Raw genomic sequence first — 18319 nt, 5'->3', positions numbered from 1 at the left:
CTGTTAATGTGGGTTTTTGGAGAGTTACCTTCATGGTGACCAGTGGTGTATGTGGCTTGGTTTGAGAGCAGGAATGTTAAATGTTTTATATTGCTGCACTCATTCAGCAAGTGCCATGCTATTGCTAACATGCTAGCAAATTAACAAGTTATCATTTTTCTGAATTAGCTTGTTATAGCTAGCTAAGTTTCCATAATAAAAATGTTAATGTTGAGATTAAGTGATCATTTTAAGTTGAATGCATGAATTAGTTTACTCAAATATTTCAATTTAATAACAATTAAAATGTATGAGTACAAAATATCATATTTCACTGTGTTTTTGGTCAAATAAATGCAGCTTTAGTGAGTACAAGAGACTTCTTTCAAAAACATTAAAAAAAAATCTCACCAACCCCAAACTAGTGTGTATCTATGTAATAGTGTTTCTGACATATTTAAATCACAATCTCTGTAAAAAAAATGTAGCAAATAATACATAATAAATAAAACAATTAATTGATCAAGATGTATAAATGCAGTAAATGTATCATAGTTCATGTTAACTATTGTGTTCATTATTGTTATACAGCCTGGTAACCCACATTTTAATACCTATGTGTGCTTGTTTTGCAGTCGATTTTCTGGCAAAGTACTGCATCCTCAGTAAGGAGAAGCTGTCAGTGTACAAAAGGGCATTTGAGGCTGTGAGTAAAAAAAAAATCCCACAATTTCCTCATCAAAAAGACCTGTTTTGCTCATTTTCATATATTGGTAATGACAGTAATCACTTAACTGTCATTAACTCTTTCACTGCATACTCTGCCTGCAGGCTGACAGTGATGGAGATGGTTATCTGAGCTGTCTGCAAGTGCTGCTGGCCCTGAAAGAGATTATTCCCCCAGAACTTCTGACTGAAGAAGAGGAAATATATGTGTACAGGGTGAACGCTGCCTTCACAGAAAAATATACAATCTGCCTGCCTCTTTTTTATATCTTAATGTCTGGAGGCAATTCACTAAAATGATTTGTGACTGCTGATAGCGCAGTTTATTTGCATGTACTGTCTGTGTTGTTTTAGCACCCGATTCACCAAAGGAATCATGCAAATCAAGTAACAGCGCAAACACGCCATGAAAATCTGTGCCGAACGTAATTTGCACAGTGGAATTCCTCATCTTGCAGGGCCCTTATCTAAACCAATCAAACTTGTCTACACCATACATCTGAATATAAGCCTGGTTTTGAGACTTTTCTGCATCATTTGATCATTTTGATTTAATGAATTACTACTGCCATTTTATCTATTTATAGGTCACGTTTGATTTCATAATTTTGTCTAAAAAATGTAATGATTAAAAATATAATTTATTTATTGATTGATTGATTATTAAATGTATTATAATTGTGTTTTATATATGATAAAATAATAAAATAGAACAATTAAGATAGAAAGTTGTGTTGTTTTTGCATTGAAAAAATAATGCCTAAATTTAAATATGTATTTATATGTAATTATATTATCTATTCTCAGATTCTGGAGCTGGTTGATTTCAGAGTGACAGAAGGCCTTACGGACCTGCGCCTGTTTGCTGTAGTGGCCAGTCTGGCCCAGAAAATAGCCACATTAGAGTGAGTCAACAGGCCAAGCTTTCAACACACACAATAGCATTGGAAGAGGAGTCACTGACCTTCCATAAATAAGGATGGGGAGTTCATGAGTGTTTGTGTGTGTAAGAGCACATGGAGGACCGAAAATTGTGTGTATCCATTTGTAGCACCTATGTACCATTCAATTTTACAATAATACGACACAATATCCCTGCACACCAGCACATGGTGCGATTCGAGGGTGACCCATGACAGCCTGGGCGGTCGTGTGTCGTGTTGAAGTCCATTACTGTGATGAGGGTTTGGGGGCATTTGGCTGTGATGCTACATTACAGCCCATATGCCAGAGATTCCCACACACAGGCTCTTTCATTCCCACTCACTTTTTTTTAGGATCTTTAACAGCTTCCACTCAACGCAGGGGCCCATTCTGGGTTTCCTGGGTTATGTGTGCAAGGGGATTTGGGGTCACGCCTCTTCGCTGATTTACGGCATTGCTCTTTGAGCATGTGAGCGATGCCTTTTCCCTACACTAGTGGACAAATGCAACAAATGAAAAGGAACAAGGGTGTTTCTTTGAAATGGACACAATAGGGACATTTATGTGCTTTAACCTTTTCCATCAACCTCTTCTGAACCCTGATATGGATTTGACCCCATTCATTAGCTGATATACACCAATGTTCACTCATTACAGTGGGCATAACCCTCATAGAACGACAAATTCCACTCTGATGGCTTGTTTTCTTGCGTGCCTATCCAAAATCTCTCCTGTCACCTTTTGCTCTCGCCATCTGTCTGTGCTTTGGCACTTTCTCCCGGAGCTGGTCACGTGATTAACCACTGCATTTCCATACAGAGGCTGATATCAGCAGCATTCCCTCAAAACACAGTGTTTTCATCCACCTGTGTGTGTTTTTGTGGGTTGGAAGGTAGAAGCATCCTGGGTGGGCTGCGTGTGGCCTGAGTGTCCACAGGTTTAGTTCCAGTGACGAGAACAGTAAATCTATGGCTTAATTGGACTGATTCAACTCTGCGAGTCACTGCGTGACTCACTGCACCAATACAAAATGAAAAAAAACGGAGGGAAACCTGAAACGACCTCCTTTAGCATCCCGCCTCTCTCTCTTTTGCACTCTCTGACCCAGTCCAAAAAATAAACACACTTACCGCCAAAACCTGCTTGTCAAAACAACTCCACCCAAACTTTAAGTGGGTCACCCGTCTCTGCCCCCCTCCAAAATCCAGCCATATCTTGCAAACCCCCCACCAGAACCGCCAAAACTTTGGCAATTACATAAGCACGAGGCCCGCGATGATGGGGTGCAACAATAGAAATAGGTTAGAGCTGCTATTATCCTCCTATCTGTCTCTGGTGTGCTCTCTTTTGCCCCAGCTATTATCCACGCTGCAGTTTGGGTCTTTTTCTGCAAACCAAGTGCAATTAATGATCATTAGCTGGCCTGTCTCCCCTCATTCCCATCAAACCCCCTGCCTCACCGCAAACCCGGATGAACGGGCCAATAGCGGTTTGTCTGAGGGTGGTGTACCAGCAGCTATTCTCCTCCCAGCATGCTCTCTGAATGGAGGGGCTCGTTAGCACAGGGATGACCATCGCTGTGCCACACGCTGGACAGTAGAGTTCTGTCCCGACTGAATAGCTGCTGCCTCTGAGCAATTATCCCAGTGTGTGCGCGTGCAAGTGTATATTTGTGCAAATGTGTATTGGTCACAGTGCTCCAGAGCGTGTCCCCTAAACACCCTCCTCACACTGGGGCAGGGTTTTATTTATCCGTTATATTGGCGGGTTGGCCTTGTGTCCGAGATCATTGTTTTAGGGGACAGACCATAATGAGCAACCACAATGGGCTCAGAACACTTTAGCATCATTGCCCCCTCCCACCCCCACCCAAAACAATGTGCCACATGATTTCACTGGAAAAGTACCCGCCAAAATCCGCCAACATTTACCATATCCTTGCATAACCCCATCGTCCTCTGATGAATTTCTATTTTATTTTTTATTCTAATAATTTTTCATTTTGATTACACACCTACCTATTAATTGCCATTAAAGTGAAATAACTGAACATAAACATACAAGCTTGATAAAAATGATCATTTTATAAAACTATTTCAGATGGCACTTAGAGGCTTTTGCATCTGAAGTCTTCATATATATATATATTATTTGATCAAATATCAGAAATCTCAGAGACTTTTCTTTTGATTCACAGTGATTTCATGCGATCCCTCATCAGCAAGATGGATTTCAGATCTCTGGAGATGAAGCTTTATAAAGCCAAGGTTTGTTTTCTATCAACAATAATGATATTTATCATAAAAAAATAACATCTGTCATACTTGCTACCTAGCAAACTGTTCCTGTTCATTTGGCAATTCTGTCCCTCTTTCTCCCTCTCCCTCTCTCAGTAGGAACTAATTACAGTGAAATGGAGACCATAAAACACTTTAAAGGCCAACGCAAACGCGGGCTTAGTAAAACTAGCTGTTTCCGTCAAACACCTAGCTTGTCCATTGAGAGCCAGAGTAGAAAAGAGAAATGGGGTTTTCTCTCATTTTTCCTTCAGCCTTTCCCCCTCCCTTGTATTCATGGATTACAGGCTGTAATCTCATTAAAGTGGCCGGCAGTGTACATCCAGTGCAGCGTGCTCTGTAATCAGGCAAAGACATATTGCTCATCTCGGATAAAGCAGAGGTATAAGGTGGCCATTCAGTAGCAAGACCCGACCAGACCCATTGAACAGAGAGGGCCGGCTGCTGAAAAGCATGGAGACATAAAAGTTGATGGCAAAGGCTGGGGAAACTGAGCCCCTGCCTGGTCTAGGGGTTAGGTGGAGAGGGGAGGCTAATTACAGAGTGAGCTGGGCTTGAATTGTTATCGAGGGAGAGGAGAGAGGAGTGGGCACTTTGCCAGGGGATTACAGGACACACACACATACACACACTTTTAGTCATTACCTCGGATGCATTTAACTGTGCAAACAGGTGCGCTCACAGAAGAGTAGGAAAAGGCCGCTGTAACTTGAGCCCCCTCTGGCACACGTGTGAACCCAGCGTACGCTTTCACGCGCACACACAAACACACAGGTTATACCGACATCAGTGCCCTGACTATCCAGAAGGGTGCAATAGGTGATGATTGGGGCCAAATGAATGTATTCACTCACAATGGATTGTTGACTCATGCTGCCATGTACCACAAGTTAAAGCCCATAATCAGACTTAAAGGGTTAGTTCACCCAAAAATGAAAATTCTGTCATTTATTACTCACCCTCATATCGTTCCACACCCGTAAGACATTCTTTAATCTTCGGAACACAAATTAAGATATTTTAGTTGAAATCCGATGGCTCCGTGAGGCCTGAATAGGGAGCAATGACATTTCCTCTCTCAAGATCCATAAAGGTACTAAAAACATATTTAAATCGGTTCATGTGAGTACAGTGGTTCAATATTAATATTTTAAAGCGACGAGAATATTTTTGGTGCGCAAAAAACAAAACAAAATAGCGACTTATTTAGGGATGGCCGATTTCAAAACACTGCTTCATAAATCAGTGTGTCTAATCTGCTGTTCGGAGCGCCAAAGTCACATGATTTCAGCTGTTGGCTGTTTGACACGCGATCTGAATCATGATTCGATACACTGATTCATTGTGCTCTGATGCTTCATGAAGCAGTGTTTTGAAATCGGCCATCACTAAATAAGTCGTAATTTTGTTTTTGTTGGTGCACCAAAAATATTCTCGTCGCTTTATAATATGAATATTAAACCACTGTACTCATATGAACTGATTTAAATATTCTTTTAGTGCATTAATGGATCTTGAGAGAGGAAATGTCATTGCTCTCTATGGAGGCCTCACTGAGCCATCGGATTTCAACTAAAATATCTTAATTTGTGTTCCGAAAATTAACGAAGGTCTTACGGGTGTGGAATGGCATGTAAGTAATAAATGACAGAATTTAAATTTTTGGGTGAACTAACACTTTAATTAAAAAAGATATATATATATATATATATATATTTTTTTTTTTATTGTTATTTTATTTAATTTAAGCAGTACTACACTCTAAAAAGAAAAAATGGGCCAAGCCAAAAGTGGCCAAATATTTAGTGATCTTTAAATGGTCTTAACGATTTTAATCACAAATCATTGGTCAGAAAATTAGCAAGAATTGCATGAATACTGTAAATAAAGCATGGAATAGCCTTCCCCTTTCTTTTCTTTTTTTTAAATGTTTAAGCCATGTGGGTAAGCTTGCAGACAGCTTTTTACAGGAAAAAGAGTCAGTGTTGCTCTCAATGTCAATGGCTTCAAATAGTTCATGAGTTGTTGAAAAATGTCTCCCAGTTTGTTTAATGCGAGACCAAATATTCACTATAGGGTTCTCTGAGCAGGCCAAAACATGAGCCTGGTGGACTTGTTCTCAATCCACTTCTTGGTTGTATTTGCAATTTGGCTAGAAGCACTGTCTTGTTGAAAAATAACATATGGTCATTTCTCTTTAGATAACAAACTTTCATTTGTGGGAAGCAAGCCATTCTGCAATCTTCTCCTGTACTCCAAAGCATTAAATAACTTTTTACAGTAAAGTAGCTCACCCATACCCGCAGCTACAAAGGCTTTCATTGTGGTAGAGATGAATTTCACTATTATATTTCTTACCAGATTTTCAAAGACACCGCTCTGGAGCATCACCATGCAACTCGTGTTTCGACACACAACTTCCCATATTCTGCCAAAAACTTTGTCTTTGATATTTTTCTGAGACAGCAATGGCTTTTAAAGTAGTGCATTTGCCTAGAGTTTAGACATTTTTGGGCTTGGTCCCCTTTTTTTTTGCCCATGAATGTAAGTTAAGTACATCTGCAACAGTAAAGCACTAAAAAAACTAATTAATCAAAATATATCCAGGATAATCATATTGAAATCATGTGCACCTGCATGTCTAATAAAGTGTTATAAGATCTGATATTAAAGTGTTAGTTCATCCAAAAATGAAATTTCTGTCATTAAGTACTCACCCTTGAGTTGTTCCAAACCCGTAAGACCTTTCGTTCATCTTTGGAACACAAATTAAGATATTTTTGATGAAATCCGTGGGTTTCTGAACCACATATAGGCAGCAACCTCATTTCACTTTTCAAGGCCCAGAAAGGTAGCAAAGACATCATTAAAATAGTCAGCATGACTACAGTGATTCCACCTTGATGTTAAGCGATGAGAATACTTTTTGTGCACAAAAACAAAACAAAAATAACAACTTCCCCCTCAAATTCAACAATTTTCTTCTCTTCCCTATCATTCTCCTATAATGTTTATGTTGTAGAGACAGTGCAGTGCTTCCGGGCTCTACGTCAGAATGCCGACTCAGTATTGACCGGCTCCTGCGTCAGCATCACACGCATGCGTCGTGCTACTCACGTGAACAACGTCGGCCAATACTGAATCGGCGTTCTGACATACATTAAGGTTGAATCACTGTAGTCACATGGGCTATTTATATGATGTCTTTGCTACCTTTCTGGGCCTTGAAAATTGCAATGAAGTTGCTGCCTATGTGTGGTTCAGATACCTCTCGGATTTCATCAAAAATATCTTAATTTGTGTTCCGAAGATAAACAAAGGTCTTACGAGTTTGGAATGACATGAGGGTGAGTACTTAATGACAGAAATTTCATTTTTGGGTGAACCAACCCTTTAAATACATTGATACTGTTGTACTAACCTGAGAATGCATGCTTGTTCTACAGCAGTTGTTCCTGTTCTTGCTGGAGGCCCAGACAGGGGGCGCTGTGGCACCAGAGGGCTGCATTGAGGCAGAGCAACTCCTAGTGGAGCTCAAGGCAGGGGGCATCAGGCCGGAGCACGAGGCGTCGGTAAGACGGGAACTTCGCAATCTGCGCTCCCTCGACCTTCTCGACTTCCTTGCTCACCTGCCTCTCTTCATCCTCATCCACAACTCGGTAATCGCCAACCCCTTCGATGACTCCAGCAACCTGTGATGGTATCCACAAGAACTGTTGCACCAATGGTTTTCATATTAATTCCAGTACACAACATAAAAAATAAACACATATATTGGAGATATATGCATAATAATACACATATCTGAAAAAGTTTAGGGTCGGTAAGATTATGCTCACCACAGCTGCATTTACTTGATAAAAATACAGTAAAACTGTGAAATATTATTACAATTTAAAATAAGTGTTTCTATTTAAATATATTTTAAAATGTAATTTATTCCTGTGATATCAAAGCTAAATTTTCAGCAGCATCACGGAAGTCTTCAGTGTCACATGATCCTTTTGGGCCAGTTGTTCAAAAAGTTTCATCTGGATCAGAATGATCTTGATTTGGAAATCCCATGTTTCACTATCCAGGATCAGGTAATCCATTTTACTTTTGTGTTGGTTTTTCAAAGAAAAATTGGATTGGATCACCTTGATCCAGATACCACTTTTTTCAGATGACCAAATCTGGATTACGAGTGCTATACGGAGGCCCTAAAGGGACATGGAGGTAGAAATAATTGCGTTCTCTCAGAAAAGTTCTGTGTAGTGTTCACCTGAAAAACAGTTTTAAAGTTTTATTACATTTTTGTTCCTGAAATCCACCCTTCTGATGGGATCAGTATAATCCAGATTTTTTGGATAAAAGGTATGCCAATCTTACTAAAACGTTTTTTGTTGATTTTATGCAGACAAAACAGGTGTGCTGCTTAATATTTTTGTAGAAACATTTTTCCAGGATTCTTTGATAAATAAAAATTTCAAAAGAACAGCATTTATTTGAAATAAAAATATTTTGGAAAATTATTCCAAATGCTTGTCACTTCATTTTATACTTTAAAAAAAGAAATCTTACTGACCCTAAACTTCTCAGCAGTAGTGTATATAAGAATAATATAGAATTAAAATATTTATGTTTATATAAATTATATTTTATGCATAGATATCGTTTTTTTTTCATATGTACTTATTGCTGATTTTTATCAATATAATATAAGTAATAAATATGGTAACAAATACTGATAAAAATTATTATGTTTAAGTGTCCCATTTAACCTGTATCAACCTCAATAAAAATGAACTACAACAATGCTTTGTTAATTATTCTTTCATCATCCATGTCAGTAAACACTGACTGTGTAGTCAAAATGACAAAACTTTACTGAGTTTCATGAAAAATAGGCCATGGATTTCATTTACTGTAAAAGACTGCATCAGTGGAAAGAGTCGTCAATGCTGAACATAGAGGAGTGCTGTCTGTGGTACTGAAACACTGTTTGCTCTGCTCTCCTCAGGGCCACAGTCAAGCAGCTCATATTTCATGCAGGCTAGAGCCCTTATTAAATGCAATTCACAATTCGGTGCACAGAGAGCGAAAAGTTTGTGCAAACATGGTCGCCAAACATCCTATCATCACTGATAATAACTGTAGGACTCAAGGGAAAAGGGGACAGAAGAGCTCTGACAAGCATGGAGAGCACCGTCACATTCAGACATAACAAAAGTGATCATTTGTATAAGAAAGAGGAGAGAGGGGGAAAAACTGAAAAGGATCGAGGTAGCGAGAAAAACTGAGAACGACCGTTCTCATTTAGCCTAAAGAAATGACCGCAGCCCTCTGTTAGAGATTGGACAGTTGTGAAAAGCTCTCTGGGCACTCATGAGGAAGTGAGTGCTGTCTAACAGTCTGCGTCTTTAGATTTACAAAGTCTGTTGAAGAAGTTGAGAGGCAAGGATGGCAGCACTTTCAAAGAGAATGAAAGGAGGTTGGAGAGGAGTGATAACAAGAAGTCCCCATGAATTTCAACAGGGAGAACATCAGAGGGGCCCGGATCACTAATCAGTGTGGGTTACATGCTGCCGCTCCTGTTCTATTCAGGCATGGCATAATGAGGAGGCAACATTCTGCCACAAAGGGATGGACACGCGGACGGGCACAACTACACACACTGCATTGCTCGCAACCGTTCCCTTGGACACAGTTCAGATTGAGCATGAATAGTTTGTAAAGGGAATTGGTGGATAGTATTTTCAGGTTAGACACACAAAGCGCATTCACAACAGGTGAATGGAAAAGTTTAAGCAAGAAATTTACATTGCTTTCTGTATGTGTTTAGTTGTGGACAAAAAAAAAACTAAACAAACTACCAAGTAAACTACAAACGAACAATTAGTAATGATTTCCGCAATGCCTCTTGATAATAACAAGGTCCTTGAACAAACTTATTGGAGGGAAGCCATAATTTATTATGTTTTCTCGGCTAATCTTTCACCGATAGACACAATAAACCAGAAAATCAAGTGGAAAATGTGCTCAGAGATCCTGATTCATTGATTTTTTTTTTAAGGATTTGGAGCATTGCTTATCTTCCCCAAATTAATTTCACACCAGAACAGAGAGATATGAAGCTCTAGCTGTTGAAATGTAACAAATGGGTCCAGTACGTTACAATAAGACGATGCTTGGTCAAGCGACTGATGGATAAGCGCAAAAATTGATTTCCCAAGCTAGTCGACAGTTCAGACCCTTCCAATTTGGATGGTGGGTTAACATGTCATAGAAGGTGGGTCACCGTGAATCACACAGTTGCAGGGAATTCTGGGACAACTGACTTTATCTTTTTAAAAACTAAATTTAAATATTGTTGTTGGATATCATGAGACAACATACTATTTTACGATGAGGCAGTTTCGTATCAATTTGTATTGTGAAATTTTGAATTGTGAATCGTTAAAAGTAGCGTAGCCTAAACGAGATACGGTTTTATGAATTAGCCACCAATTAGACAAAAATGTAAAACAGTTACGAATTGCCACGAGAGTGTGTTCCCACATTTAAGCTCACAAGCTACTACAACCGTCTGGTTGAGTAAAAAATATCGTTTTGAATCAAAGATAAGCGTAAAACTTTGACTGACTGATAAGCTGGGGTAGGCCTACTTAGTCTTACCCTAAACAATGCTCGCGTTACTTTCGTCTGGGACAAGTTTTTTTTTCTTTTTCTTCTTCTTCAACACCTGCCTCTTGTATACAGCACTCGCTTCCAGACGCCGTGTGTTTTTAAAGGGGCAGTTGTTGAGTGCGTGTCGCGAGCTGTTGTCAGAAAAGCACACGCGCCTTCAGCCGACTCCACTCGAGCGCCACACACGCGCGCAGAGCCTTTCAATTCATTACAGCAGGCACGCGCCCGCCCCGCGCACACACACTTTACCTGTCAAACTCCACGACTGTTATTTAAACTTCACGACTGGGAGTTATTTATGCGTAATCTTAACAAAAGTGTGCTTTAGTAAATACGTTTGTATTTTGGGTAATTGACGTCACGCTCGTATTTTCGGATCTTTTTATTAACTAAAACGCAATAGACTGTACAAAATGACTTAATGGTATGAATAACACGTTTGTAGTTTCTGAATTAAAAGTTTGTTTTGTTTTTTGTTTTTGTTTTTTGCGTGGCGTAAAGTTAAAAATGCCCTATTGTTGTGTAACTGTCCAGATTGTAAAAGAAAGAAAATTATATTCTTGGAGGAAAATTTAGAGAAAACCATCATATTTGTAAACAATATTTTCTTAACAAAATATTTTATTATATAAAAATGCCCTGTTGCGTGTCTTTTTATTTCTCCGTATTTAAATAATCGTATTCCCTCGTTTTAAGTAAAACATTTTTTTAATAATTATTAAAAATAATTATACGTTTTTACACTCTCGTGTGATTACTTGTTCCTGTATGCTCTCTCTCTGCCATTCTCACCCACAAAAGTGTGAGTTGGGTGAGCAAACAATATGTTTATTTTCCAAAAGTGCTGTCTTCTCCAAATTGGCATTCATTATGAGCGCAGAAACGGTCCAGTATGCTGGTCACGTCTCCTCCTCCCTGACAACAGGCAGACTGCCGAGGGTTAGCAGGCTTATCACTTTTGTTGCCCATTAAAAACCAAATGTGCAACGAAAATACTTGACACTTGATTGTGTTCTTATAAAATTGCTTTCAGTAAATCAACAAGATAATAGGTTGCAATACACAAGCAAACTCAAGAGACTCACATTTCTTTTAGAAACTTTTATTATGAGACTAAACTGTAGAAAATATGGAGATAAGGCATATTCTGAAAGCTGCAAACCCCAGCATTGTAAAGGCAAAGTGGAACAGTGTGGAGACACAAAACACCTCCGTTTGGACAATAGCTGCATAATAACCTTTGATCACTTCGAGTCATATTACAATTGCAATTATTATTCCTATTAAATAAGACACGTTGGTGTTGAAATTTAAACTCTTGAGTATTAAACTCCTCTAAAACCTCCACAACCGTAAAGGGAATTGCCAGCTGCGATGCATTTGAGACTATAAGTCTGAATAAGCGAGAGGTAATGAGCAATTTACGGCAGGCTATAGATCAAAAATATATACATATTAAAATGAATGTGTACAAAAACATCTATAAATCTCTTACATACAAAAATAGCTTAATATATTTAAAAAAACAACAACAACAACATCATTTTATACAAATAGAACTTCATATAATAAAATTCGCCAAGTTGGAAGCATATTAGAGTTATGAGGGGGCAAACTTTCTTTGATTACATTAGCATAGGTAAATAACAACGTTTGCTTATTGTTGTTTTTATGCCACAGTGTCGTGGAAAGTCATTTTAAAATATATTTCTTGGGCGAATGCGCTGGAAGGACTGGTCTCCCGCTCTTCCCTTTTAGTCCTTTGGCTCTTTGACACTCTGGACCCGTGGTTTGCCGGTTTGCATGGGCCATCTCTGGGTGTGGATTCGAGTCTATCCGAACCGGACTGCAGCGCAAACGCAGTGCTCTGTGTTCTTGGAGGACATCCGAGTTCCTCCCAAGCGAGTGCTGCGATTTTTATGAGATTCCTAGAAAGAGAACATGTCATGGTGAATATCTTGCATGAACAACAAACTCGTTAAAAAAAAAATAAATAAAAAAAAACACTTATAGCTGGAATAATGTGGTTTTGATTCATACGAACCTTTCACGAACGTTCAAAACCAGTTGGTGAAGTCCAGGAGCTCTTGTTCTTCTGGACTCAGAGGGTCGTAGGAGCCCTCATCTGAGGAGTAAGAGGAAACTGGCGAACCGGCCATAGAGTTCATGTCATTAGCGTAGTTCTGGGAGATGGTGGGTGACAGGACGCCCGACTGGAACGCCGCGCTCACCGCGTCATGCTCGTCCAGAAGCTGCTGGAGCGCGCGGATGTACTCCACAGCCGAGCGCAGCGTCTCCACTTTGCTCATCTTCTTGTTCGCCGCTCCGTTGGGAACGTGTTCGCGGAGAGTAGCAAAGCCGTTGTTCACCAGCTTTACCCGGTTGCGTTCTCTCTCGTTCCGCCTGGCCACCGCGTGCGGCTGCTGCTGAGGCAAGCTGTACCCGAAGCCGGCGAAGTTGAGCCTCCTTTTGCACCGGAGCAGCTCCGGAGAGGATGAGCGCTGCCTCTTCGCCTGCTTCGATGCGGACTTGTTGCTGCACTGGCTGTCGGTCGGACTGAGTTGGATGCTCTGAGAGGCAAAAAAGCAGGCAGGTGGCATGAACTGCTGCTGGTTTACGCTTATTTCCATCTTGGCAGTGATGTCCATTTCGCGGATGAGGAAAAAAAAAGAGCGAGGAAAAGCACTAAAGTTTTCTTTGGACTGCCCAGTGGCCGTGCGTCTTGCTCGTGGCGTTCACGTGTGGCTTCAATGGGCAGGGGTGCTCCGGACTCTCGACCTGTTCTGAGTTGGGAGATGGAAACAGCGCGGCCTTTTCAATACGCCGACGGCCCGCCGCGCGTTCCCCTGACCACGCCCCCTGAGATGCGCTTGCGTTGCGTACGCCAGGCGCGTGCCGCTCCTGCCACTGAGTAAACAACTTCTAGTAAAGGATGACTAGAGGTGTTTTTCGGTTATGACAAGTGTTTCTCGAAGAACAAACACACGCACACATCGAACTTCGAGCTGCAATGAAGGCATCCCGTGACCTTGGAAAATTTAACAAGGGCGCATTTCGATTTTTCGAGAAACGAGTCATTAAACTTGCGATTAATAATTTTAAAACACGGAAAAAGCTGCAAGAAAAATAGAAGAACCAAGCATGTTTACCGAGACAATGGACTGTATATACAGCTAAATATATATTCGAAATATCATGAAATTGTTCATTTTTTTATAATAATATCAGAATAGAAAAATTAAACAATGAAAACGTTTAGAAACAGAAAATATCAAACTATTGTTTTGACTATCAAATACTGGCACCAATAATAACAATTCATAACATTTGAAAACTTGCCATGACCTGAAATTTACGAAAATAAAGTAAAATAAAACAGTTTGGAGGACTTGAAATCATTTTTTAACAATTGTGCGTATGATTCGTGTTTGTGAGAACTTGCCCTAGTTTACCCTAATATTTAATCAGAATCCTGCTCTAAAATGTCGATCATCATCAAATAAATCAGATCTTAAGCAAATATAGCAAACAATTTGTATATATACTGTTGTGAATAAGACCCACGCGTTCACATCCATTCAGAGGCGAATAAACTCATTCAAAGCACTTTGCTTTCATTGGACTCAAATGTATAGTTTAGTTATGAATTCACGCTTGTCACGTTATATTGTTAAAGCGTTACAGCCATATAATATTGTTCCATATAGGGAATCAGAGCTGAATTTGACCAGTCATTATTAGAAATCATCACAGCTGGAAAGGCGGAACGGATGGGTTATTTTGTGGACGCGCATTAAGAAAAGCGCCTGACACCTTATTCACTCCCTTTACTTACATTATATCTCTCGATTAATTTCGCCTCTTTCATAGAGCATGATAATGGCACATTACTTTCAACCAACTTTGTTTGAATGACTTTGCCTGCGCCAGTGTTGTGTGTGTGCGCGCGCGATGCATGTGGAGTGGAAAGGGAGGGGGGCAATAAATTGTGTAATTTCTCTTAGTTGGCTGAGGCATTCAAGATCAGGCCAGCATTCAAGCACCCAGCCCCCTCCAACTTTCTTTTCTCTCCCTCTCTCTTTTTTCCCCTTCTCCTTTTTTAGCGCAGCAAGGGCGTTTAGAAAAGAAGCGTGGGTTCTATTCACTCCGGCTGGGACTCTCTGAAACATATCCACCATGCTCTGTCAGTGCATTTGCAGAGTCCAATTAGCGTTTTGTAAGCCCCTCTTTTTTTCATGATACTCTAGGCTCAGGGAAGGTTCCAGTCATTCCCGGGTGTAATAATTAATATGACATCTGGGCGTCTGAACTGCTATTGAAACACCTCTGCCTGTCTTACAACTCGGAGAGCTGCTGTAAAATAATAAAAACAAAACAACTCCATACAAAGCCGTTTTGTTTTCTCATATAAGCCCGGTTTTGATATGCAGGATTATATTTCAATTTGTAAGCTGTTAAAACTACATTATAAAGTTGTTTTTTGATTCATTGGTGCTGTTTGGAGCAGATGCGTGGCGTTTATGCACTGCTATTTCTGATGTTAGTGGATGAGAGCATGTTAAAGCAAATGAAACGATTCGTGAAAGAATCGAACACCGATGATTCCTTGTTAACTGCGTGCGCATACTTCATCATGCATGTGCACGAGCGTGAAAGTCTGCAGCGCGCGATCCACTGCAGGCATGCAGCGACTGTATAGACAGTGCATACATACATACACATATAAAACACACTGTTCGCGGTATAGAAGATCTACAAGTTTCCGAATAGTTGTTAATAGGTCCATTTTTTATTGTGAAGAAAATTTGAATGATCTAAAGAACCTTTTTCCCCACTATAAAGAACTGTTTGTATGTTACATGGATGTTAAAGGTTCTTCATGGAACCACAAAGAACTTTTATTTTTAAGAGTTCTGGGGGCTGAATTATTTGGTATCTAGGCTACTTTAATACACCTGCAATGATCAGAAAGTGCCATACATACCTGTATTCATCTTATTTGTACTAAAAAATTTTATGTAAAAGTGCATAAAGTGACATATTTTTCTTTTTAAATGCATGATTTCCATGTAAACCCCTTGAAATAAACAAACCACGGTTATGATTTTTCGAGAAAACACCCAATAAGGCAAAGGCCAGATGTGTTGGTCATATCCATTCTTTCATTTCGCTTGCATATGTGCTTAACTACAACCATGCCTTATTGTGTTATTGTGATAACATTTCTTTTCAAATGAAATATACTGTGTATCCTAAACTTACCCTAGCTGAAAACATCTGCAGATGTTGAAGGGTGGTGTCCAGATGTTCATTTAAGAAGAGTCTTTGTCTGCTGTTGTGCACTTTCTGAGGACTTCATCATGTCTAAGTAGTTCAGGTAGAAGATGGGTCACTGTGTGAATAGACACTCTATTGCAATATTCCAATATCCAGTGATCAAAACTAATCTAATGTCAATTTCGGTTGTAGTGACGAAATGAATAGTGTTTTTGTATTGGTCTGAGTTTATGGTACGATTTGTTTTTACTTATAGTGTAGGTCTAATTATCTTTAGTCTATTATAATATTTTAAACAGTAGGCTATAGTTATCAGAATGGTTCGTAAATTGTACAGACACCTACTGCCATCTAGTGGATGGTTTGTATAAGCTTAAGACAGTATAAGGCGTGTGTGTGTGCCAAAGGTGTCAATACAATAACTTAAAGACAAATGAAAAGATGGATTCATTTATCTAAAATGTCTCCAGAGTCTGGAACTGAATTCAAATTATATGCTGTTTATGTTAATAAAGCTTTTCAGGGTGTTTTAACCCCCTATAAAGACTTAAACACGTAGTAGAGGCCTTACAAGTAGACGGGGTTAAATTGGGCCGGGGCCGTCATAGGCTTACCATGGCTCGACACAAGTGGATTTTTTGATACGAAAGAGAATTTGACTTGTCTGACCAAATAAGTACTAGCTTGATTAATGTCAATAACAACCGAAAGTGCTGAATTCCTGAATATCACCTCGATTGAAACTGACACTTAGCCTACTTATGTTTTAGGTTCAATATTGCCTGTTTTTTTGTTCTATTGTAGCAGCGAAAATAGTTCCAAACAAAGCAGAACCAGTGCATCTCGCAGCTGATTCAGAGTTTTGAACGAATCGGTTGAGTGAAGATTCAATGGCCCAATCATAAACAACTGCTTCATTCTTGATTCAGACTAGTGAATCGTTTGAATAAATGACTCAGTGGCTCACTCATGAAGACGGTCACTTGCCGCCATCTACTGGCGGTTTAAAGGGTTAGTTCACCCAAAAATGAAAATTCTGTCATTTATTACTTACCCTCATGCCGTTCCACACCCGTAAGACCTTCGTTAATCTTCAGAACACAAATCAAAGATATTTTGGTTGAAATCCGATAGCTCCGTGAGTCCTCCATAGGGAGCAATGAACACTTCCTCTCTCAAGATCCATAAAGGTACTAAAAACATATTTAAATCGGTTCAAATGAGTACAGTGGTTCAATATTAATATTATAAAGCGACGAAAATATTTTTGGAGTGCCAAAAAATAAAAATAACGAGTTATTTAGTGATGGCCGATTTCAAAACACTGCTTCAGGAAGATTCGGAGCATAAATTAATCAGTGTATCGAATCATGATTCAGATCGCGTGTCAAACTGCCAACGGCTGAAATCGCGTGACTTTGGAGCTCCGAACAGCAGATTCGACACACTGATTCATCTGTGCTCCTATGCTATTCTCTCCAAAAAAAATTCTCGTCGCTTTATAATATTAATATTGAACCACTGTACTCACATGAACCGATTTAAATATGTTTTTAGTACCTTTATGGATCTTGAGAGAGGAAGTGTGATTGCTCCCTATATGGAGGCCTCATCGGAGCCATCAGATTTTAACTAAAATATCTTAATTTGTGTTCTGAAGATTAACGAAGGTCTTACGGGTGTGGAACGACATGAGGGTAAGTAATAAATGACAGAATTTTCATTTTTGGGTGAACTAACCCTTTAATTTGATATTTAAAAGTATAAATTTCCTTATTTGTATATTCAATAATATTTAAAGAATCTCATAACATTGAATGCAGTTGTACTTTTTCAGTGTAAATTATTTAATTTGGTAACAGCCCTATAGTGTCTTACTATTTTAATTTATCAAATGTAAGAATTTTAAATAAAACATTAAACAAATTTAATTAGACTGGGGAGAATTCCCTTTATAAAGATTAATAAAATACCCCTATGGTAAATAACATAAATATGCAGTTTTAAATAGGTCATTGCTGATAAAACACTGATAAGAATGTTGCTTGTTTCAGAATAAATTATATTTATAACACACAAAAATATCCTTATTTTTTTTTCCAGACAAGCTATTTTTTTACTCTGACAAGTAGGCTAAATGACCAATTTACAAACACAAAACTAAGCTTAATGTCAAACTCTGTATTCTGTATTTATATTCTCTCCTTTAATGGTAGCATTACTCTTATATTTGATACTGTCACAAAGGAGTCAACCACAGTGCCGCCCCACATAACAAATCCCAATTTAACCCCTGAGTAGACCTATATATTTCTATGGTGTTTGAAAAGCATTTGGTTAACCACAGAAGATAAATTATTATTAAGTATTTTTACCTGACGCCAAACAAACACGAGTCACGACACTAGGATGTACAGTATAGGCCTAGGTTATGCAATACGTCGACA

At 39.1% G+C, this 18319-nt stretch overlaps 2 protein-coding genes across 11 annotated transcripts in view; one reads left to right on the top strand and one right to left on the bottom strand.

The window, feature by feature from the left end:
- Window positions 1-8715, top strand: part of LOC137024435 (serine-rich adhesin for platelets) — a 69269-nt gene extending 60554 nt beyond the window's left edge. For 8 of the 10 annotated variants that reach the window (XM_067391933.1, XM_067391932.1, XM_067391931.1 and 5 more), the window contains 5 exons: window positions 615-685; window positions 811-921; window positions 1513-1610; window positions 3827-3896; window positions 7373-8715. In XM_067391933.1, coding sequence (XP_067248034.1) covers window positions 615-685; window positions 811-921; window positions 1513-1610; window positions 3827-3896; window positions 7373-7624 — 602 coding nt within the window. In that variant the 3' untranslated portion in view covers window positions 7625-8715. Of the gene's footprint in view, window positions 1-614; window positions 686-810; window positions 922-1512; window positions 1611-3826; window positions 3897-7372 lie in introns of those variants that run through there. The other 2 variants (XR_010895708.1, XR_010895709.1) reach the window with 2 other exon arrangements.
- A 3700-nt stretch (window positions 8716-12415) lies between these two features.
- Window positions 12416-13348, bottom strand: ascl1a (achaete-scute family bHLH transcription factor 1a). The gene is made up of 2 exons (XM_067391053.1): window positions 12640-13348; window positions 12416-12523 (listed from the first exon to the last, which is right to left on the bottom strand). Exon 1 carries the CDS (start codon window positions 13241-13243, stop codon window positions 12653-12655), a length of 591 nt encoding a protein of 196 aa, XP_067247154.1. The 5' UTR covers window positions 13244-13348; the 3' UTR covers window positions 12416-12523; window positions 12640-12652.
- Window positions 13349-18319: the final 4971 nt, after the last annotated feature.

This window comes from Chanodichthys erythropterus, chromosome 8 (assembly GCF_024489055.1).
Source record: "Chanodichthys erythropterus isolate Z2021 chromosome 8, ASM2448905v1, whole genome shotgun sequence".
NCBI classification, from domain to species: Eukaryota; Metazoa; Chordata; class Actinopteri; order Cypriniformes; family Xenocyprididae; genus Chanodichthys; species Chanodichthys erythropterus.
This window is presented reverse-complemented; position numbering and strand designations above follow the sequence as displayed.